General features: G+C 33.8%; 6 protein-coding genes across 8 annotated transcripts; 2 read left to right on the top strand and 4 right to left on the bottom strand.

The window, feature by feature from the left end:
- Positions 1-1,662: 1,662 nt before the first annotated feature.
- On the bottom strand, positions 1,663-3,898 carry LOC149731465 (large ribosomal subunit protein eL43-like). Its single transcript, XM_089884217.1, has 4 exons — positions 3,766-3,898; positions 2,523-2,639; positions 2,236-2,306; positions 1,663-1,765 (listed from the first exon to the last, which is right to left on the bottom strand). Exons 2-4 carry the CDS (start codon positions 2,635-2,637, stop codon positions 1,679-1,681), a joined length of 273 nt encoding a protein of 90 aa, XP_089740343.1. The 5' UTR covers positions 2,638-2,639; positions 3,766-3,898; the 3' UTR covers positions 1,663-1,678.
- Positions 3,899-4,563: 665 nt separating this feature from the next.
- Positions 4,564-10,656, top strand: LOC149731464 (SH2 domain-containing protein 3C-like). 2 transcript variants are annotated; one of them, XM_089884200.1, is made up of 13 exons: positions 4,564-4,750; positions 5,521-5,756; positions 5,821-6,092; positions 6,635-6,842; positions 7,295-7,346; positions 7,741-7,878; positions 7,958-8,037; positions 8,184-8,277; positions 8,413-8,490; positions 8,899-9,019; positions 9,299-9,441; positions 9,785-9,917; positions 9,983-10,656. In XM_089884200.1, the coding sequence occupies exons 1-13, from the start codon at positions 4,739-4,741 to the stop codon at positions 10,129-10,131; spliced, it is 1,716 nt and encodes a 571-aa protein (XP_089740326.1). In that variant the 5' UTR covers positions 4,564-4,738; the 3' UTR covers positions 10,132-10,656. The 2 variants fall into 2 exon arrangements, with proteins under 2 accessions (XP_089740326.1, XP_089740325.1); XM_089884199.1 differs by having other exon boundaries at positions 9,782-9,917.
- Positions 10,657-10,987: 331 nt separating this feature from the next.
- On the bottom strand, positions 10,988-12,317 carry LOC149731463 (uncharacterized). Its single transcript, XM_089884213.1, has 4 exons — positions 12,123-12,317; positions 11,714-11,850; positions 11,359-11,537; positions 10,988-11,201 (listed from the first exon to the last, which is right to left on the bottom strand). Exons 1-4 carry the CDS (start codon positions 12,176-12,178, stop codon positions 11,070-11,072), a joined length of 504 nt encoding a protein of 167 aa, XP_089740339.1. The 5' UTR covers positions 12,179-12,317; the 3' UTR covers positions 10,988-11,069.
- A 167-nt stretch (positions 12,318-12,484) lies between these two features.
- LOC149731462 (uncharacterized) lies at positions 12,485-13,066 on the bottom strand. The gene has a single exon (XM_089884216.1). The coding sequence runs from the start codon at positions 12,959-12,961 to the stop codon at positions 12,626-12,628; it is 336 nt and encodes a 111-aa protein (XP_089740342.1). The 5' UTR covers positions 12,962-13,066; the 3' UTR covers positions 12,485-12,625.
- A 133-nt stretch (positions 13,067-13,199) lies between these two features.
- Positions 13,200-15,275, top strand: LOC149731461 (tubulin beta chain-like). The gene is made up of 6 exons (XM_089884207.1): positions 13,200-13,376; positions 13,435-13,654; positions 13,947-14,154; positions 14,215-14,459; positions 14,518-14,912; positions 14,968-15,275. Exons 1-6 carry the CDS (start codon positions 13,320-13,322, stop codon positions 15,181-15,183), a joined length of 1,341 nt encoding a protein of 446 aa, XP_089740333.1. The 5' UTR covers positions 13,200-13,319; the 3' UTR covers positions 15,184-15,275.
- Positions 15,276-15,661: 386 nt separating this feature from the next.
- On the bottom strand, positions 15,662-21,737 carry LOC149731460 (uncharacterized). 2 transcript variants are annotated; one of them, XM_089884198.1, is made up of 14 exons: positions 21,498-21,737; positions 20,989-21,077; positions 20,184-20,298; positions 19,526-19,635; positions 19,025-19,168; positions 18,619-18,690; positions 18,432-18,549; positions 18,019-18,179; positions 17,682-17,816; positions 16,958-17,118; positions 16,693-16,767; positions 16,329-16,481; positions 16,031-16,155; positions 15,662-15,831 (listed from the first exon to the last, which is right to left on the bottom strand). In XM_089884198.1, the coding sequence occupies exons 1-13, from the start codon at positions 21,608-21,610 to the stop codon at positions 16,078-16,080; spliced, it is 1,524 nt and encodes a 507-aa protein (XP_089740324.1). In that variant the 5' UTR covers positions 21,611-21,737; the 3' UTR covers positions 15,662-15,831; positions 16,031-16,077. The 2 variants fall into 2 exon arrangements, with proteins under 2 accessions (XP_089740324.1, XP_089740323.1); XM_089884197.1 differs by having other exon boundaries at positions 16,031-16,159; positions 21,498-21,736.
- Positions 21,738-21,852: the final 115 nt, after the last annotated feature.

Below are 21,852 nucleotides of genomic sequence, written 5' to 3'. Positions count from 1 at the left end.
TTTACCAGTGTAACCACATATACCCAGTCATATTTATCTCGACAATAAAATGAGTAAACAACCTATTTGAAATTGGTAATTAATTTTTTTCATAAAACACAGTATTGACAGTAATATTATTAAATTTTTAGGCTAATGTGTCCAATCAATTTAAGTATATCTAATATAATTTAGAGTATTCCATTATCACAAATGTGCTGATGGATAACATCTGGGAGGGACTAAAAATGTATACAAAATTATATTATCACAATAATACGCTGGTGAAACATCCACTCAGTATGTCATATGCTAAGCAATAACCCCGAATCTCAACAGATTGACTTTTTGTATATGTTTTCCGCCATGAGGTTATAAAAGTATTCTACACTAGTGTCAACAATAAATATACAAACTAGTGTCCAATCCTCTTATCACGTTATAGTAAAAAAACAAAGATCAAATGAAAATTTGTAGGTGGTTAGGGGTAAGAGTATGATATAGTAGGTAAAATCTTGATCTTTTCTTCTTTTTATTTAACATGCTGTTTTATATGTTTTATTAAAAACGGTTTATCCCAAAAAGGACGACTTAATAGTAATGAAATTGCACATTAAACAACATTAAACGTTTTACATTAAAACAAAAACATAAGATTACAAACAGTACTGACTTCTTTTGCAATTTGGCTTAAAGTTTCATCTTCAACATTTTGACTTCTCCCAGTTCGCCTCCTGCCTGTAGTTGACATGTTCAAATAGGTCCTTAAACTTGTGCTTCGGTTTTAAATTTTTTTAATCTAAAAACACTGATATTTATATCCATGAACACAGCTATTAGAAACTGCCTGACAAAAAATATGGAGTTAGCGTTTTCTACTTAGTCCATTCTATCTACTTTTCAGCTGTTGGCACAAACGAGCGAAAGTGCGAACCCTGCATCTTATTGCACCATGCATATATCTAATTGTAATTATAGGTACCGTAACTGGTATTTGCAGTTTGTTTATCGAAATTTTGTTTTGGTTGGATAACAATACTTTTTTGTAATTTTTGTATTGAGTGCAAGTTGGGCTCGGCGACTTGAACTGGTTTCTATGTGCTCAACAGAGTGGAACATCACCCAAATCCTATATAATATTAATATACCGTAAAAATCACCCTATTTTTTAAATAAAATAATTTGTATTTTTTTACACTAAAATACAATTTCAGTTCATATCGCCACAAACAAGCGAGGTTTAAGATTTATATCGCAACCCTTGACCCCAATGACGTAATTAAGCCTCAATTTTGGAAAGAGCTTTAAAACTTTACTTCGATTTTTTTTCTTTGTTAACGACGTGCAAACAACACAACCTTGTTAACTAATCTGGACATGCAATACATCACAACAAGAAAACCGTTAATACAGAACTATATCGTAAACAACAGGTGTTTCATATTTTTCCCGAACTGACTTGATTTCAAGTTTCATAATTTAGTTTGGCGTTCGAAAAATACCGCTACCTTTATCTGACATTTTCCATCACTGGCCTTATTGTTACCCTTCTAAACACCATTTTTAATCTACAAGCGCTTTCAGGACATCTGAAGAATAATACACAATCCACTTCTTAATCCTGCAATAAGCATATCAAATACTTCCCACATGGTCAAATCTAATTTAAATATAAATGACACGCTCGTTTAATATATGTTTATTCTTGGTTTTCCCTCAAACGTCGAATACCATATTTCACGGTAGCTGCAGTTGTTGTCTCTGGAACCCAAGCTCCACCAGCAATCTAAAAAAAACCAAACATTGTTACAGTAGGTAACTTGGCAAACTACATTACTTTCTGATTTATTTATCATAAGGTCCCTAATAAAACTACAGTTTGCCTGCAGTTGCAGATATTTAGGTTGTTTCGACCAGAACCATTACACGGTCACGTCCGATGGATGACTAAGGATTAAACCTGTTCAATAAATCAAACTTTGCTACGATTGCGAAGCATTTCTGTTAGAAGCAACCAAAATACATGCTACTGTTTACAACAGACCATTATGTACCTCAAAAACCATTAGAGGTATAGTATTATTAAGGACCCTTAACCAGGTCTTAAAATATTTATTTATGTATTGAGAAACAACAAGTAGTGGTAACTAGCAACCCAAGTATACTTTTAGATAAATGTACCAATTTGATTAGTTCCAATAATTCTTAAAAAGTATTATTATTACACAATAAACATATAGCAATATGCCTCCATACCCTAATGTTGAGTGATTTACAATGCCAAATTCCAACAGCAACACGTTTTAAATCATCTTTTCCACTTGGACCTAAAATAAAAGATAACAAATTGATATTCGGCTAAAATATTAACAACTAGAAGAAAATAAGAGGCAGCCTTAAAGAACAATGTATTTGTTGAAACACTAGAATCGCACAATAATAAAATAAACCATACAATAGGAAAAACTTGACCAAATAACTTCCCTTTGTAATATTGATCAAACGTGTAAAAATAAAATGACTTGCTAACCACTGGCACTAACCAGTGTATTTTTTGTGTTGTGAGACTTCCATTCTCTTGATCAACTTCCTCAAGGATGCTCCGTACCTTGTTCCATATTTACCAACAATCCCAACCTTCTTGGTTCGTTTTGCCATTTCTGTAAAATTTTGAAGCGTTAATATCCATTTTAAATGATAACCTTTTTACAGTTAAAAAGGTCTGGCATAAACTTATAAATTTGTAATGGCAGAAAAATTACTGTCAGAGTGTCACCGATTCTTCTAAAAGATTTGGCTGCAACAGCTTAAAAATAAATGCATGTATATTATATACAGGTCAACAGGTGGTATCAGTGAGATAAAGTATCTGTTACTACCAAAATTGTCACTGGTGACATCCAAAAAAATACGGTACCTCTAAATTGTCAGTGTGCGCAGTGTGCCACAGTGTTTCTGAAGTGTAACCTAAACGTTAACAGAAAACTAGTTTGGGCTGACCGTAGTATGTTGATAACTGTACAGTCGTGATACACTGTGCACACTGCGGACACTGCGGACACTGCGCACACTGCGGCACACTGACATTTTAGAGGGACCCAAAAAAATAAACCCAAATCGGTTAAACAGAGATGATGCTTTATGCTGCATTTAAAGGTTGAGCGTAGTTATTATTTCACAATCTAAATCATTACTGTATATCCAAGATCATTAGATATTTCTAATAAAGAATATTTCTTTTTGTTAAGATTTTGAGGTTTAGCGTTAGTGATAGCATATATTATACACTGTTTCTATTATCATCGGTTGAGTTAAGTCATCACCCTGAAAGTGTAGGGTGGGGAAAGACGAGACACCTTTTGCACATATCGAAATATCCTGATCCTATTTTAAACAATTAACAGCGGTTTATGGGGGTCGTAAGGACACGGTTTTGTAATTCTTTGAATGTTCTTTCTCTACCAAATAGGACATGAAAATAGAATAAAAAGGCGTCCCATCTTTCCCCACCCTACTATATCAAAACACGCAAAAATCGGACGAAAAAGGCCGACTGAGCATAAAGTAGACGAGTTAAATGGCAACAGCGAAACACCAAACCTTCTAATCTAGGCTAAAAGTTACCGACTTTATTTTGTTACAATGAATAGTAAAACAAGCGGTTATAAAACGACAAACTGAGGTGCTGGTTAAAATTCTTTCTCTCAATCCGGAATTTAGATTTATACACCTAACGTGTTGCCTAATAATTTAACAAAATATTATAACACAAAACATATTTCTTACCGAAATTTACAGCAAACCACTTCACAACAGTCGGAAAGCGAAAAGGATTTCGTTCAGAAAATCTACTCGTGTTGTGAACATAAACATAATATAAAAACTGGGAAGCGTTATACTTAATAAAAAATTTGTAAATCGTAAACTCTTGTCTTTAAATCGAAGACCAAATGTTTTTTATCTCAAAATTGCTGCAAGTATTGCTAATATATTGACGAAACGTAATTCAAATCGTCACAGTGGACCCCTTTAAATACCGCAGTACACCAGTGCCTCTGTCGCAGAAATCTGGTTCCCCTAGAAAACTGGTTCCCAGCACAGGCTACTTAGGCTATGTTGGAATCTATAACTCTGTTTCCGACCAAAAAAAACAGTTGTTAGATGCGATATACTTCGTAAGTTTATGTTTAAGGATTTATCTTTTTAATATAAATTTATGCTGTATTTTAACTTAAATTATACATTATGACGTGTAACTAGTGACCACTACCGTTAACACGTCATCAACAACGAAAAAGGACGACAAAACCTACATTTTCACGTTAAATAGAATAAACTATATAAAAACATGAATATATGATTCGTTCAAAACCAGTTTTAAAGATTTCTGGTAAAGAATGTACCGTGTCTACCCAAAGAGATGGTTTTAATCTCTTTGGTCTACCCATGCGCAGTAGCTAATGGGAACCAGATTTCTGGGGAACCAGATTTTCGCGACAGAGGCACTGGTGTACTGCGGTATTTAAAGGGGCCCGTCACAGTTGTGATAGAACGAAAGAAAAAGGCAGCTATAGACGTTTATTTAGTTTTTATACATCATAAATCGCCGCCTGCACAAGTACTTTTTTCATTGGTAACCGCAAACACAAACAGGTGTGCTTACTATACGAGTGATAACAAACAGATTACTAAGCTTAGCTAATTAAACATACGCTACGAACGTTTAAACTTACAACACCAGAAAGTCAAGAACGCAACCATGTACGAAGAGGTGAGATATTATATGCATTGGTGTGAATTTTGAATCTTTCCGTATCGACCGACGACCGTATGCTTTACTTATGGAAAACAAGTTCTGAACCTTTTGTATCGGAAATTCAACTCAGGCCCGAAGTGTATACATTATGCATTATCCTATGTAGGACTTCTTATAATACTGAATTCAAATTGCAACCACCAAGGGTGGGAAACTATTAGGTCATATAATATATAGGTACTACATTTGCTGATATATTTATAACTTTTAACATTATTTTGCAACCCTTTTGACTCACAAATTTGACCATTAAGTTGAAACCAAGTTGTGACACGTAAGCCCAAAAGTTTATACCCATAATCAGGGAACCACCCAGCTCTTTCATGCTTGATAGTTCTACTATTTTTTTTTAATTTTAAAGGCATTTAATAAACACTTGCAGATAGGCCATCATTATGTTTTTACACATTTTCTGTTGGGTAGTGATGATGTTATTATTATGCATTATCGGGATGCATGAGATTTTATGTGCATCATCCTTTCCTCATTACACAAGCTCATTTTCTGGACTTGTGGACTTGCCCAATTTTGTTCTGAACTAGCAGTTGGACATATATTAGCAACATCTTGGTTCTTCTCCACATTTTTCTTTACAAAGCCTTTTATAAATTTTATGTGCATCCTCTAACCATCACCCTTATGTTCTGGACTTTTGTCCTCTTTTCCCCATATAGCCTTTTAAATTATCCTTTTGATAAAATTCCTAATCCATTACTTTTCTTCAGCTAATGCCAGGGGGGCCAGCCGGAAATCTTGTTCCAACTTTTCCACAGTCCGTAGAAACTCAAAAAAATTTGTACAGAGATGTCAAATCATCCAATAATACTAAAGAGATAAGCAATTGTTTGTGGTACCATTTTAAACTTCGGCGTGAAGAAGCTCAAGCAATGGTTGTAAACGATGGTGATTTCCTTCTTCGTCAATCTCTATCCAGTGTTGATGATTATGTTCTAACATTAAGGTATTGTACACTTTATCATATAGCACTACAGAATATCTCATATATGTATTTTATTTTATAACAGATGGAATGCAACAGTTCTTCATTTTAAAATCAATAAGTTTGTCCAGAGGCACGATGCTGTAAACTCTAGCACATTCTTTGTGTTTGAGCGAGCTTACTTTGATTCTATATACTCACTTATTATGTACCACATGGAAAACCAAATTCCAATTTCTGTGCTCACTGGAGCGTTAATCCAACACCCTATCACACGTCAGACACCTGCTGTTGGGTTTAATGAAAGACAAACAGTTTTACGAATGGATGCACATGGAACAAAAGAAAACAATTCAAGTAAGTTGTGTATTTATTACTTTTTATCATTCTTTATGGGTGAGGTCCTTGTCAAGGACCTGGGATTTAGGCCAGATTTGCCCCATCACCAAACACCCAGAAAGCCCATTTAAGTTTTTTGTGCAACCAGTTCCGCGACTGAACTGCGGTGCCGGACTGTTTAGGGTGTTTCTGCTGTGTTTAAAGTTTTTCAATCGCAATTTTTTTTACTTGGTGGATGCATGTTGCTGTCAATGCCAGCACCAGGTACATTTATCACTTGTTGGATTTAAAATACCTTGTTTTGATTATAAAACAGTATTCTATTAAATTTGTTTTGAACCATCTCCTTGATATACAAATACCAAAATTAACAGTTAGAAAATGAAACTTCTATTATAAATGGCGCCTAGACTAATATGTTTATTGTTTGTGTTAGTTAGTGCATGAAATCTAACCCCCAAAAAAACATTCCGTTAACTTTAAATTCATATTTAAAGGATTTGTCTTTTGCAAATGTATTACGTGACATCTGCACTATTTATAATGAAATTTCTTAATAGATGTTATGAAGACAGAGAAAGAAGACAAAGTACCCCCACTAAATGTTGTTACCAAGTTTGATATTCCACCAAAACCCAGTCGAGTTCCGTCTTTTCGCAAACCAGTGATTCGACACGGTTCTGGTACCAGATCTGCAACTGGTAAATGTCTCACAAAAAGCGTGACTTCTAAAAAAGGGGAAGATAAGTCAGAAATCTTACAAGAAAGGTAACTTTGATATTATTATATTAATATTATAATAACTTTTTTTTGTCTCTTTGATAAATGAAAAGACAGGATATAGCAACAAAACAACAGTTGTTAAAACGCGCTTTTGTGTAAAAACATATTTACATTTTAGATTTAGTTGAAAGAAAATATTACAAGCAAGCAAACATTATAAATGTGTTTTTAAATCATAAGTGATAGTCATATACCAATGTCAAGGATTATCTGTGTTTAAATATTAATGGCCTTTATAAGCAAAGAATTTGGCAGTGAGCTAAAATCTTTTATATCGTTAGATAAATATTATGTACATGTTATAATGTAAACCATGCTATGGTAACAAGTTGTGAAATTGATATAGGCTAAGCACAGTCAATTTTGTTTATATTGTAAATTTCAACTTGATATTAGTACCTATATTTGCCATTTTTTATGTTTTTTTTTATTTCCAGATCTTCTGCATTGAATGTTTCAAAACAACAACCTGATAATTCCAAGGAACCAGTAAGCATGTTAATACAGTATTGTAAAGTTGTTTGTTTATTATTGGGAGTGTGCCAAGTACCCCACTTAAGACATTAGTGGCAACTTTCACTTATGTGTTTAAGTAATCAGTCTATATGTGTAAGGGTAATCTGACACCTTAGCAGCTGATAGCCCTAAAGTTGTGCGTCTTCAGTTATGATGCGAGTGTTTAGTATACAATACTAATAAAAAAAAATTGGTAATAAGGTATCGTATTTAGATTTGCATTCACTGCAGATTTTTTTGTAATGGTAATGCAATAAAATTCCTTTTTTTTCTGCAATGCAATTAAATTTAATTTTTCTTCTGCAATGCAATAAAATCTTTTTTTTTCTACAGTGCAAAAAATACAAATTATAATTTTTTTTAACAGGTTCTGTCCTATGTGAGTAACATTCTGCAAACTAACAACAAACCGTTAGATAGCCAAGCAATGGCCGCTGTAAAGAAGATATTGCTACAAACCGATCCTTTTAAAATTGCAAAACACATCACCTATCATGATTATAAAGTACGTTTCTACATCAAAAGATTGAAATACTCAGTCTGTGATACGCATTCCATATTTCTCTATATAATATTTCCTTTAGATTTGTGAAATTCATGACAATGGATTGGAGAAAATGTTATTTCCTGTTGGCAGCAAGTTAAGAAAGTTAGTCTTAGAAAGGTAAACAAAATTTTCCTTTTTTATATTTTTAAAGTAATTTGAAATTTTCTACAGTTATTATTTTTAGTTTGTTTGAATATATAATACAAAGAATATTTTTTGTTTTAACATTAGGTTATAACTTAATTAATAAACCTTTGTTCCAGATACCAATGTCTTGCTTTCTGGGTTGCAATAACAATATTATCCGGTTCTCAAAATGTCAGTGAGATGGTTGATATGCTTAACATATTTATTCAGGTTTGTGGGCCTTAAGTACTGGTTATTTGGTGTATTTATACTGTTTCCGGTGGTACCCTTTATATTTTTTCCGGGGGTACTCTTTGGAAATGATTATAAATATATATGTTTTTTAATGCTTAATATTTTTTACAGGTAGCCAATGAACTTGTTCACAGTTTGGGAAATGTTTTCGGATTTTCTGCTTTAATGCATGGCTTGCTCTGCCCACAGGTATGCTATGAATTAATTATCTTGTTTTTATGCATATAGTAAGGTGGGTGAAAATGAGACACTTTTTCAATATCATTTCGCATCCCATTATGTGGTAAACAAAAAAACATTTAAAGAATTGTAAAACTGTATCCTCACGACTCCCATAGACCGTTACTAATTGTTTAAAACACGACCAGGAAATTTGAATTTGGATATTATGTGTTAAAGGTATCCTGTCTCCCCCCAACCTACTACATCATAAGTATTTCAATACAGTTTTAAATAATAATAAAAATGTTTCGGTTTATTTGTTACATCCGGGTTAGGCTGTATAGTGTGGTACTGGTACCACCAGCACGCTACGTGACCTGGCATTTTAAACCAGAATTGGTCCATAACCTAAATAATTTGTACATTGATATGTAGATGTTGAAGATCAGTAAGGTATGGGCATTACTTCAGCAACGTTATACAAATAATTCGGTCACTTTGTTTAAAAAGTTGAACCCATTGTTGAAATTGCTGGATGAAGGAAAAGGTCAAATAAGTAAGTTGAACAATATTAGTAAATTATCTTGCTTAAAACATGAATTGTTTACCATTTTTTTATTTGGTTTTGTTTTATTTAAATAGAAAAGTATGTAGTGAACGATTCCTATGTACAAAAATTGCATTTTTAATCTTACTTTTTTTTCTACAGAATAAAGTTTACCCCCTTGGTGTAGATGCCTTTATGTCTATAGTATACTGTTTGTCTATTTTATGCTTAGTGTAGTTGTTTACATAGCTTGGGTTAGCTTAAAACATAAATGGTTCTTTTTTAAAGGTTTGGAGAGCACATGCATTCCACACATTGTTCCAATGCTACGTTTCCTTGAGAATCCATTAACTGAAATTCCTCATTATACAAATAAAACCAACGTTGGCAGCTCACCAAGTGTACCTAAATCTACGAAGGATCCTCAACAGGTTATGTTTATGAATAAATGAATGTAACTTTATTTTTGCGTGTCCAGAAAATGACAGTCGTTATTACATGGATGTTTATACACCTCGTGCCAGATTACCAGTTACCATGTGGCATATATGTTACTTTGTGGGTGATTATTTTTATTCGGAATTTTTCATTTATTTATGTACTTACTGGGTTGGAGCAATTGCTGTTAAGTGTCTTGCCCAAGGACACAATGCTAGCAGCGACGAGCCTTAAACCCATTACCTCTGGGTTACAGGCAGGCGCGTTAACCACTTTGCCACCGCACCGGACATAATATACTTTAAAAAAAATATTTATTGAGTTTTTATACAGCAGGAACATGATTGGTGGAAAAATATACCTGATGACAGTTTTGATGGAATGTTAGCTCAACTTAATGTGACAAGAACTAACATCACATCAAGGGATTTGTTCCAAAAAACAACTCAATCTAAGATTTTTGTCCATGGTAAGCAATAAGCATGCTTTTTTATGAACCACACACTTTTATTATTGACATGTTTTGTAATATAGGCTATGATACTGGACAATCAATATCGGAAATTTTGTCAACTGAATTTCATATGCGATTGTTATTTGGTCAAAAAGGTGTTGAATCAGCACAGTGGGAAAGATATGCAAAATTTGATCGCCTTATAACTCTCATAGCACAGAGAATTTAAAAATATATTTTTAATATGTATTTTTAAATACTTTTAATAAACCGTCTATATTTAATATTTCAATGCTTTTAATATATCATTCACAATCCTGCTTTATAGTTCTATATCTGTATTGTTCTACGCTATAACTTAAGCTTCATATATTTGGTGCTTTTGGATTTGGTTCGATTGTAACTTTTATATAGTAGGGTGGAGGAAGAGTCGTGAAGATTTTATAATGTTCTTTGTTTACTACTAAATGGGACGTGAAATAGAATGTAAAGGTATCCCATCTTCCCCCACTCTACTATATGTACCTTTTTTACTGTTCGTATTATAACAATGGTATAATCACTAATCTATCGTTTCATCAGAAGTTCGGTTTTGAATAACATAGTGATGTGCACTACATGAATTATTGAACTTCTAATATAATTGATTTTTCGCACTAATCAGTGATCACATTCATGGCCCATGAGAGTGTTCTCCATCCCTGCACTTAACATTCATCCGAATGAAACTAATTATAAACAATTATTGTGTTGACTTTTTGTATAACAGATTTGAATTACACTGCAGTTAACTACATGACTAAGCTATAGTAGGGTGGGGGGAGATGGGACCCCTTTAACACATAAAGCTAAATGTCCGGACTGTTTCAAACAATTAACAACGGTTTATGGGAGTCGTAAGGATGCGGTTTTATAATCCTTTGAATTTTCTTTGTTTACTAGTTTACTACCAAATAGAACAAGAAAATAGAGTGAAAAGGTATCCCATCTTCCCCCACCCCACTCTATAACGTAAAGTCAGTTTCGAGTTCTTAGCTTAAAGTGATTAAATTTGTAAGAAAAAAGAGTTGGAAGGTATCCTATCATAGGAAAACTTGTTATTTTATTCCATCAATTGGGGTAGGTCTTGTAATTTTACACTCTTGATTTGCATGGTTTTGTAATGAATTAAAATAAAACTCGGTGAATGACTTCCACGATTACAAAAGGTACGATTGTACATTTAACAAGAGCGATGTAATATTTTACATTTGCAAAGAACGTTCCAGGGGTCCCATGCTCGTACAAGTACAAACGTTCCTATAACAAGAAACGTATGTGTTTAGAGTAGTAGGGCAATGGCGATATAATTCTGTAAATATTGTTTGTTTACTACTTAATGGGACGAGAAAAGGTAATAAAAACATGTCCCATCTTATCCCACCTTACTATATTAATGAAACAACTCAGCTTGTACCTGCATCTCGTCTATATTGTCTTCATGAAGTTTGAACTTTTTACGAATAATTTTCCATGACTCTTCTAGTTGATCTACTTTTGTCGTTATTCCAGCAAGTTGCGATTTCGTGCGACAGCAACAATCCAACTTGGGCTCACTATCTGTGGTTGTCCAGCCATCGTCGTTTAAATTGAGTTCTGCGGAAAAACACAACTTTTATAAGTTTGTACCCTTTATACATCCGTCATAGTGGACATCAAAACTAGCAATTACATGCTTTAAATAGATATATGGGTTGCGGCTATTCAAAATTAATTTTGGTATAAGATTTAACAAATTCTTCTAAAGTTATTATCTTTTATAAGTTCGTTACTTTTGGGTGAGTATCCAAGTGGGCAACGTTTCTTTGCTTTAGCAGAAATCTTTGGACGATCACCAGAAACATGTGACATGGCACTTATTTTATCGTTGTTGTCTCCATCGTTCCCGACTTCGTCTGTACACGATGAGCTATGAAAGACAATACTGCTGGGTTAAGACTTTCGGAGGCGTGGCAAAGTTGTTAGCCGAGAGGTATGTGATTGAGGCTGCTACTGTCAGGTTGTGTGTCTTGAGAAAGCAATTGCTCTGATGTGGTAACTCGCAATAAGCGGACACGCGGTGTATGAAACGGAACACCGGTGTTATAACGATACACGAGTTTAAACAAGTCTAGTTATCACCAGTCCCAAATTCATATCTACTAACAATATGTATACATACCGTCTACAAATATTATTTACCTCTTATTGCAGGATTCTTTTGAATCACTCTGTTCTAAATTATACGGAGTGTGCATTATTTCCTTAACGCATAATATGTTATCATGCTGCTTACAGTTTTATGAAAGTCACAAAAAATCTAATGTAAAAATAATGTAAACATCACCATTATGACCTAACACAGAGTATTCATGACTGATTTTTACCATACTGTATTTAAGAACAGATATAAATTTATTACCATAAACAAAGAACCATATATATTTACAAACAAAGCCTGTATAACATTCTATACTCCTATACGGTATCCGGTTTTAACAGCGACGGTATACCCCCCATATTTTCTCAAATGGTAACCTCGTAAAATCAGTCGCGGTAGCTCTCCTATAGTCTTATAAAATCGGATTGAACCGGTTTAAACTGAAATAATAACAGCATTCAGTATCAACGTGTTTTTATCTGCTTGCGCTTTCCTTTTATTTCGGAGCATACCGGAGGCCCCGACAAAAAGTACACGGATAAACTCAATTGGTCTTAAGGTAAGGGGGTGACCTAGTGTAAAACTCCAGTCCTTGATAAATCTCTTTTTGCAGCCCGACAACTGCCTCATCTATCTTGTATCTTCTCCGGTCTTCATCCAAGGCTGTAAACAGTTTCTGCTCCGGTCGAGTTTGATCCACTTTGTCCATCGGTCTCCGGTTGCCCCACCGATTGATTGATATGTCGGCTTTTGACTTCACAGTGTAAGCGATTGCAGCGGCTGCTAAAGACGCTGAAAACATATAGGTGACTGCTTGTGTTCCGAGAGACTTCTTTAGTTTGAGATGATGGTTAATTCCTCGAATAAAAGTGGCAGCCATTTTCTTTCTTATAGACTCTACTGAAAGTTAAATAAAAGTTAAAATGAACTTTAACATTTAAAAATTGTTTAAAGGCCGATTCCATTTTTAGCATTTTAATATTATTTCTATGGCCAATTACAAGTTCATTGGGTCTAATTCAAACGAACCAATCAGATCATTTTCATTATTCCACCAACCAATAAGAGCAGTTGCCATGTTCTAGAATTTTCATAAACATTTCCAAAGAATTCATTTTTTTAACTCAGGACATTTCCAGTTTCTTGCTCCACTGCGTACATTTTTTATTACGTCGGTGATTTATTTTTAGACAGCCTCCCAGGATATAGTTAAATAATATTCCTGTTTAACGATAATCATGCGTGAAATAGTACATTTGCAAGCTGGACAATGTGGAAACCAAATCGGTGCCAAGGTTCGTTTAACTTTATATAAAATCGTCGAACTACTGAATAACCACGAACGTTTTGTAGTTCTGGGAGGTAATCAGTGATGAACACGGAATTGACCCAACTGGAACCTACCATGGAGATAGTGATTTACAACTGGAAAGAATAAATGTTTATTATAATGAAGCAACTGGAGGAAAATATGTCCCAAGAGCTATTTTAGTCGATTTAGAACCCGGAACCATGGATTCTGTTCGATCTGGCCCATTCGGTCAAATTTTCAGACCAGACAACTTTGTGTTTGGTAAGTGTTTTTAGTTGTTGTTGTTTGTGTCTTCAATGTAAAAGCCTGTACAGTATCGCAGTTTAATAAATATTTATATAGAGTCCGTCTACATTTTTATTTTATGCAAATTTTTAGAAAAGTGATATATGTTTGGTTTAATAATGTTAGATCATTGATGTGTCTACAGTTTTTTGTAAAAAATAAAAACTTTGTTTAATAATGTTATGATGGTTGGCAGGTCTACAGATTTTTTTAAATTTAATTTTTCAAAAAAAAAAACTTGTTTTTTTAACTTTGGGATAATTGACAGGACAAAGTGGAGCTGGTAATAATTGGGCGAAGGGTCATTACACTGAAGGAGCTGAACTTGTCGATTCAGTTCTTGATGTTGTAAGGAAGGAAGCGGAAAGCTGTGATTGTTTGCAGGGATTCCAACTAACGCATTCACTTGGTGGTGGAACAGGTTCCGGGATGGGAACTTTGCTTATTAGTAAAATTAGAGAAGAATATCCGGATAGGTTGGAATATTTTTTGATAAAAATGATTTTCTGTTAAATTAATTAATTTGATTGTTTTAGGATTATGAACACCTTCAGCGTTGTTCCTTCGCCAAAAGTTTCCGACACCGTTGTTGAACCGTACAACGCAACTTTGTCCGTTCATCAACTTGTTGAAAACACGGATGAAACTTATTGTATTGATAACGAGGCTCTTTATGACATTTGTTTCCGTACATTAAAATTAACAACACCAACATATGGTGACTTGAACCACTTGGTATCCGCAACTATGAGCGGAGTCACAACTTGTTTGAGATTCCCAGGTATCTGGAATGTTAAATTTAAAATTTTTGTGAATTTTTAACTTGTGGGTTGATTTAGGTCAACTTAACGCTGATCTTCGCAAACTTGCGGTTAACATGGTTCCCTTCCCTCGTCTCCACTTTTTCATGCCCGGGTTCGCTCCTTTGACGAGTCGTGGAAGTCAACAATATCGAGCGTTGACCGTTCCTGAACTAACGCAGCAGATGTTCGATGCCAAGAACATGATGGCTGCGTGCGATCCTCGTCATGGTCGATACCTCACCGTGGCAACAATGTTCCGTGGGAGAATGTCAATGAAGGAAGTCGATGAACAAATGTTGAATGTTCAAAATAAAAACAGTTCCTACTTCGTTGAGTGGATTCCAAACAACGTGAAAACCGCTGTTTGTGATATTCCTCCACGTGGTTTAAAGATGGCGGCAACATTTGTTGGAAACAGCACAGCCATCCAAGTTAGTGGTGGTGTATTAATGTGTGAGAGTGAAGTTTTTAACACTTTGTTTTCAGGAATTGTTCAAACGTATTTCTGAGCAATTTACTGCCATGTTCCGAAGAAAGGCTTTCTTGCATTGGTACACTGGTGAAGGTATGGATGAGATGGAATTCACTGAAGCTGAAAGCAACATGAATGATCTTGTGAGCGAATATCAACAATACCAGGATGCTACGGCTGAGGAAGAAGGAGAGTTTGATGAAGAGGAAGGAGAAGATGAAGAAGCCTAAATGTCATCAAAGATTTTTAAAATTTTCACATAATTTGCAGTAAAATATTTTTCATTAAGTAAACAGGAAAATAAAGTTTGGGAGAAACGAGAGTTTTGATTTTATTTGTGTCTATGAGTTGCTAATTAATATGATATTAAAGTGTAAAATGGATTTTGTAAGGAATATGATTCGAGATGATATTCCTGCCCATTTTGGACATTTAGCAATGGAACGATGGTTACTGACCCTCTAGTTCAAGGTTTTTGCATTTGATACTGCTTCATTTTTGTGTTCATGGCCAAGATGCTTAATTGCAGTTGCTCCAACCTAGTGGAACCTTGGCTTTTATTAAATTGTCAGCCGTACACAGCAAAAAATCCACAGTCACCCTTATGGTTAACAGACATGCAGTGTTTAAACAGAATACCCCTGTTATGACAATTTCGTTTTCCTGTCACTGCAAGATAAGTAAGTTGGATTCATTCAAGAACATCTAAAGTGCATTTGTTTTAATTCTTAATATTGTTTTTTACTATGGGAAAGATAGAATGGAAATTGTGAAGGTTGCCTTCTGTGAAAGTTATTGTGTTGACTTGCTTTTTTTAGTTGGTCAGCTGACACACATGTTCTGTTATTGGTCTCTGCGCTGCTGTATGCACAAAACACCTGTGTAAACAATATTTACACAAACTATTAGCAAAGTAAAAGCATTATATACACATCAACAAGGTAACAGGTAAAAACATCACTTATTGTAGATACTAGTCTGATTTATATTTTAAATACAAAGATGATGCTCAATCTGTTATGATTAATCAAAAGCAAGACTGCATTGATGTCGGATTTTCTAGTAAAAGTTACTTACTCGTTGAAAATGTTCATACAACGTTGTTGATGGAATTCGTCTTGAATCTAATTCTTTGTAATGACGAATATTACTTTGGATTTTCTTTTTTGATATTTCTTCACTGAACTTCTGTTTTGCTTGCTCTACCTTGTAAAAAATATCAATACCAAAATTTAGTTTTAGACTCATTACAACGCATTGGGTTCATTACAGTAGTTTGTTTGTTGTCCAGTAACATTATAATGAACCAACAAAGATAAAATGTTAACAATATATTAAACTAACAAAAACAATTTCAATGTTAAGTTTAGGATACCTTCTTTCTAAGCTTTGGCAAATGGTCGACTTGGACATGGCTGTATTTAACTGGCATTGTAACAACAACATTATACATCTTGTTTCTCTGACTAAGCCAGCCAGGTTTGTGTTCTTCAACTTCATCTTTGTGATGATTTAGAGCTGTTGATTTCTAACAAAAATCAAACATTGACACATTTGTTGAAAAAACAGATAGCACAAAGCGCTCGCCACATAACGTAAAAGTAACCCCTATGGGTTGTCTAAATTTCAGCTGATATACGGCTCTATGGCTTGTCTAATTTACAACTATACAGAAAGACAATTCCCCATAAAGCAGTAAACTTTGATACAAAGTGAATTATTTATATATAAGCACAAACCTTTTTCAAATCTTGTTTAGTTGAGCCACTTCCAGATTTCATAGAACCTCTATGGAATAAGTCGTTGTTGATTATCTAAAAAAATAAAAGTTAAATTGGAGTGAGAAAAAACAAAGCAATTATGACAAAAATAACAATGGTTTCAAAAATTATTTGCTTTTTTTAAGACTGCGGGTCCGAGTTCCCGTTTGGGACCCATTGCATTATTACAACAAAATAGTTGCACTATTTCTTACAAATCAAGTCTACCAGTAAAAAGGATAACCTTTAAAACAATTCTATGCTTTGTATGCGGTTCCTTGGCTTTCATAAACTGCTGTATGTTTGTATCAGAAGATGAAGGACGCCTTGTGAGTTGTGATTGTGTTGGTAACTTGTCCATAAAACGTTGATGATGTAAATGCAATGATTCTTTCTTTAAATTGGCTGCAATTAACAGCTATGTATACAACAGCATATAGTTAAATCAAGGTTTTTTTATTGAAGTAAATGTAGGTATTATACAACTACAATTAGTGACCAACAAGTGGCAATTTTTTTATTATGTCAGCAAACTGAATTTGAGACAAATTATATGCGTATATTTTTCTATTGATTTCGTTTTACTGGACGGACGCATTTGTTGCTATACTGTGTATTTTATACAAACCAAATAAATAAGTAACATAAATATTTCAAAAATTGGAAAGCGAATTATTTAAAGATAAATTTTGCAACATATAAACCAGTGGTTTCCAACCTGGGCCCATAAGCCTTTTTTAAAGGGGTCATAAAAAAATTTAAACAATAATAAAGTCCACTCCAACACAATATTTTTCAATCAAATGACGGTTCTTTATATTTTCAAAACATTGAAAAAAGAGGGGCTATTGACTTTTTTAAATTTTAATTTTTTTTAAGGGGCTATGTTGTATAAAGTACCACTAATCTGAACTGTCCAGAACTTTCATGTTTGTCATTTTTGAGACTGTTCAAATCTATCATGTTACCTGACGAACTTAGTGTTGGTCGTTTTCTTGGCCTTTGTTTATTTTTTCTTCTACGACTATTAGGGGTGGTGGTAACGGATCTTAACACAGAAAGTTGTAGAGGTTGTGCATATGGACTTTCTTTCTCACCCTTATCTGAATAAGATGTTTTTGGATCAAAATAAAAACTGTTTATAAACTAAACAACTTATTTTTCCCAAACTTTGAGTTGTGTTCCGTAAATAGTTAATGTAAAATGGCTATTATACTGTATATAGCTGTCTTTATACATAAAGCAGGACAAAACATAGTTTCCATTTAAATTGATACGCTTTAGAAATAACCTCAATTTTCTTACTTTCAAAATTCTGACATAGTTGTAGCTTCTTTAACTGCTGTACAATTTGTTTTTCAGTTAGTCCAATCAACCGAGCACCATCAGCATAATGGCCGACCACATGAGCTCCTTTGTTTGCGTTGTATGACTTAACAACCTTCTTATATTTCTTGGCATAGTATCTGCATAAAAAAGAGTTTAACTTTTGAAACAAAAGTTAAACTTAAAACATTACATCCTCATCTTAAAAACTTGTCTGGCATCACTAAATAACTTTTAACGTACATAGGTTTTCTAACTATTAAGATGAAAAGGCATATTTTGTAGATTTCATACCCAAATCTCGGAAACTTGTCTGGCACCACTAAATCCTTTAAGCAAACGGTGGTTTTCTAACTACCAAGATGTAAAAGTATTTTTTGTAGTTTTCATACCCAACTATTTCATGAGCTTCCTTCAATGCAGATTTCTTCATGAACTCAGTTAAAGCATCAAACAGCAAAACATCTCTTTCTCTGTTGTAGTTGTCAGTACTCCCATCATGTCTAGAAGCTTATGCATAAAAACATCATTTTAGAAATTTAGATTATGGCACTGTTTCTAAACAAAAACCCCACTCACCAAATGCTTCCAGAAACATCTCTGTGTTTGTCATCAAATCCAAAAATTCTTCAAAGTCAATTTCTCCATTACCTAATTATTCGTACAGTAGTCAATACAATAATAAACATAAAATAAAGTTGGAACTTGAATTTTTTAAATTCTGCAACACAAGCATATTAAGGAATGTCACCAAATCATACAACTAGTAGATTTAAACATTTTATATCATAACACACCTTCACAATTAAAGCCTATAACTTAATCATCTCTCGACAGCATATAACGCATAGGCCTACCATAATAATTTTCGAAAGCAGGACTTTTTAAATATGATTTAATATTAAAATAAAATATTGTAACTTTTTAAATGAAATTTAATATTAACAAAACATTGTTAAAATAAAACATACTACTAGTTTATTACCATCTTTATCTAATCTCATCATAACATCATGTATCTCAGCTTCATCCAACATTATCCCAACAGATTCAAGCGTTTCTTTTAATTCTAGAGCATCAATTGTTCCACCTCCATTATTATCAAATAAATCGAATGCTTCTTTAAAGGCTAAAAATAAAACAAAATATAAAAAACAATGGCAATGTAGGCCTATAATTAAACAAACTGTAAACCACTTTATTGATTTGTCTTAAAACATGTAGCATATTATTTAATCTAAATTGTATATATTGCATATAGTGGAGTGGGGGAAATAGGGACACCTTTTCATTTTATTTTCTGGACCGATTTTGTAGTAAACAAAGAACATTCAAAGAATTATAAAAACGCATTCTCCCACGACTCACATAAAACTTTGCTATTTTTTAAAACACGATCAGGATATTTAGATATTATGTGCTGAATGTGTCCCGTCTTCCCCACCCCACTATATAACAATTGGAAACCTAAATTTAAACATCTAACCAAGTACTTGCTGCTTCGTTAACGTTTCATTTGCAGGCATATGCTTGTCTTGGTCCAACTTTACTTTCGTTTCACTCTTTCCCCTTAAATCAAATGATTTTCTTCGAGATCTAAAATTGAAGTAAAACGAGTATTGTATTACAAACCAGCAAATCTCACATTTTATTCTTGATCTAATCTGCTCCATCAACAACCTATCAACAGATCCTTAGCCCAACTGCATACTCAGGTTTCCTGGCATGCTACATAGTGGTAGCTTGTTCATATTGCATAAAACCTATGATTAGTTAAAGTACCTACAGGGAATCCCCCTATGTGTTATCAGACTTATAACTATCGTGTTGGTTTGCTCGCTTTCCCTTTCGTTTCTATGTCGATTTAAAAAAAAATGTATAGTAGGGTGGAGGAAGGTAAGACACCTTTTTATTATATTTTCTCATCTCAATCGGTAGTGAACAAAGAGCATTCAAAGTGTTACAAAACCGTATCCTCACGACTCCCTTAGACCGCGCGCTGTTAATTGTTTAAAACAGTAAAACACTATCAGGATATTTTGATTTTATGTCCTAAAGGTGTCCCATCTTTCCCTACCCTACTATTTATAGGCTACAGTTTATATCGAACTATAAGATTTGTTGCGAGTGTAAATGTAGACTACCTTTGATCAGAGAGAAATGCATTGTTTTTCGTGGCGTGTTTAGTAACTCCTGCATAACTGCTTCTTCTGTCGTTAAACGCTGTCTTTTTAAAGGCAGGGGCCACGTCAGGTTTCTCTGATAGTTAAACAAGACTAATTTAAAATATAAATGAAATTTCTTTTCTCTTTTCGGTCACGATAACGAAGAACGGGGGTGTTTACAAAAGCTAAAATACGAGTAAACGGTTAAACAACGGTTTTTAAAACATCCTTAATAATAAAAAATAAATAAATAACGTTTTGTATAAAAGTTACACTGCATTACACCCTACAGACAATACAGAGTAATTCAGGTAAACAAAAATTAATTAAACACTATATTAGGATGGGGGTAAGATTAGACACCCTTTCATTATAGTTTCTCGTCTTTTTCGGTATATAGTAAACAATGAACATTCAAAGAATTATAAAACCGTATCCTCACGAGTCACGACTCCCATAGACCGTTGTTAATTGTTTAAAACACGATTGGTATATTTGAATATTATATGCTAAAGGTGTCCCATCTTTCCCCGCCCTACTACATTAAATTTCTAATTGGAAGAAAGGTGTAAGGACAATCAGTTGGTCAGGCATAGGCAGCGTTAATTGTCAAATTGTTAACTTATATGGCAGATATCTTGTCGTTTTAGTGGCACGTGTACAAATTTGGTCACTTTAAAATTAATTCAAGTTTTTCAAATTTTAAGCTAATGCCGGTAACACTGAATGCTAATAATTTTCTAGCGATCTTGTTGAAACCACACCATTTAAAACACATTCTTACTATTTAGTAGCTGTAGATCGGTTGGACTGAGCTTAGCTGAACCTATAGATTTCCCAACAGATTCTTCCCTTTTGGGCTCCGGATTTGATCTATACAACAACAAATGTATTTATCGTATATTTTATAACAACACAAACATGCATAAGATACATTTATATATGTATATGCCTATATCATAACTTGGGTGCGAGCTATACAGCGATTGTCATAGGTTTCGGTTTCGTTCGTATGACTTCACTTGCAGGCAGCACGAGTTTTAAGCTAAAATATTATTTAGCCAATACAACTGTTCAAAAAGTCGTGCCGTGTATTCATAATAGTGTCATAAGTTATATACCTTGTTGCTGCTAACACGAGGTCTGCAGTTTATGTTAATTTGTATACCGTATAGACACGCTTTATAGCAAAAATACCTTGTTACATATCTGCTGGCTTGTCTTTTGAATGCTAATCTTTTAATTTTTAAATTATATTAACATAAACGAACCAAAACTGTTTATCGTACTTACTTAATTAATTCCGGGGCATTATCGGCATTTCGAGATTCTTTTAATTTGCCTTTTTTCATCAAAACACCACCACGGCGTTTGGTTCGAGGGCGTTCCTTCACTTTCTCGTCCATCCAACCAGTTTAAAATCCAGTTCTTTGTCAAACTTGTTCATACAAAACATTACTGTGCTGTATCATTGGCAAAAAGCCCAGCACCTACAAATTTATTCATTTATATATTTTTTAATTCATCAAAACACCTTTATTTTTCAACCAAAAACTCCCATTGATAATACGTAATAATCCGCCGTTATATTTTACAACAGTGGTTACTGTTACGTAACAGTGGTAGTGAATTTATGAACCATCAATGC

Source organism: Ciona robusta, chromosome 9 (assembly GCF_009617815.1).
Source record: "Ciona robusta chromosome 9, ASM961781v2".
NCBI lineage: Eukaryota > Metazoa > Chordata > Ascidiacea > Phlebobranchia > Cionidae > Ciona > Ciona robusta.
Note: the sequence above shows the minus strand (reverse complement) of the source record. Positions and strands in the feature narration are given on the sequence as shown.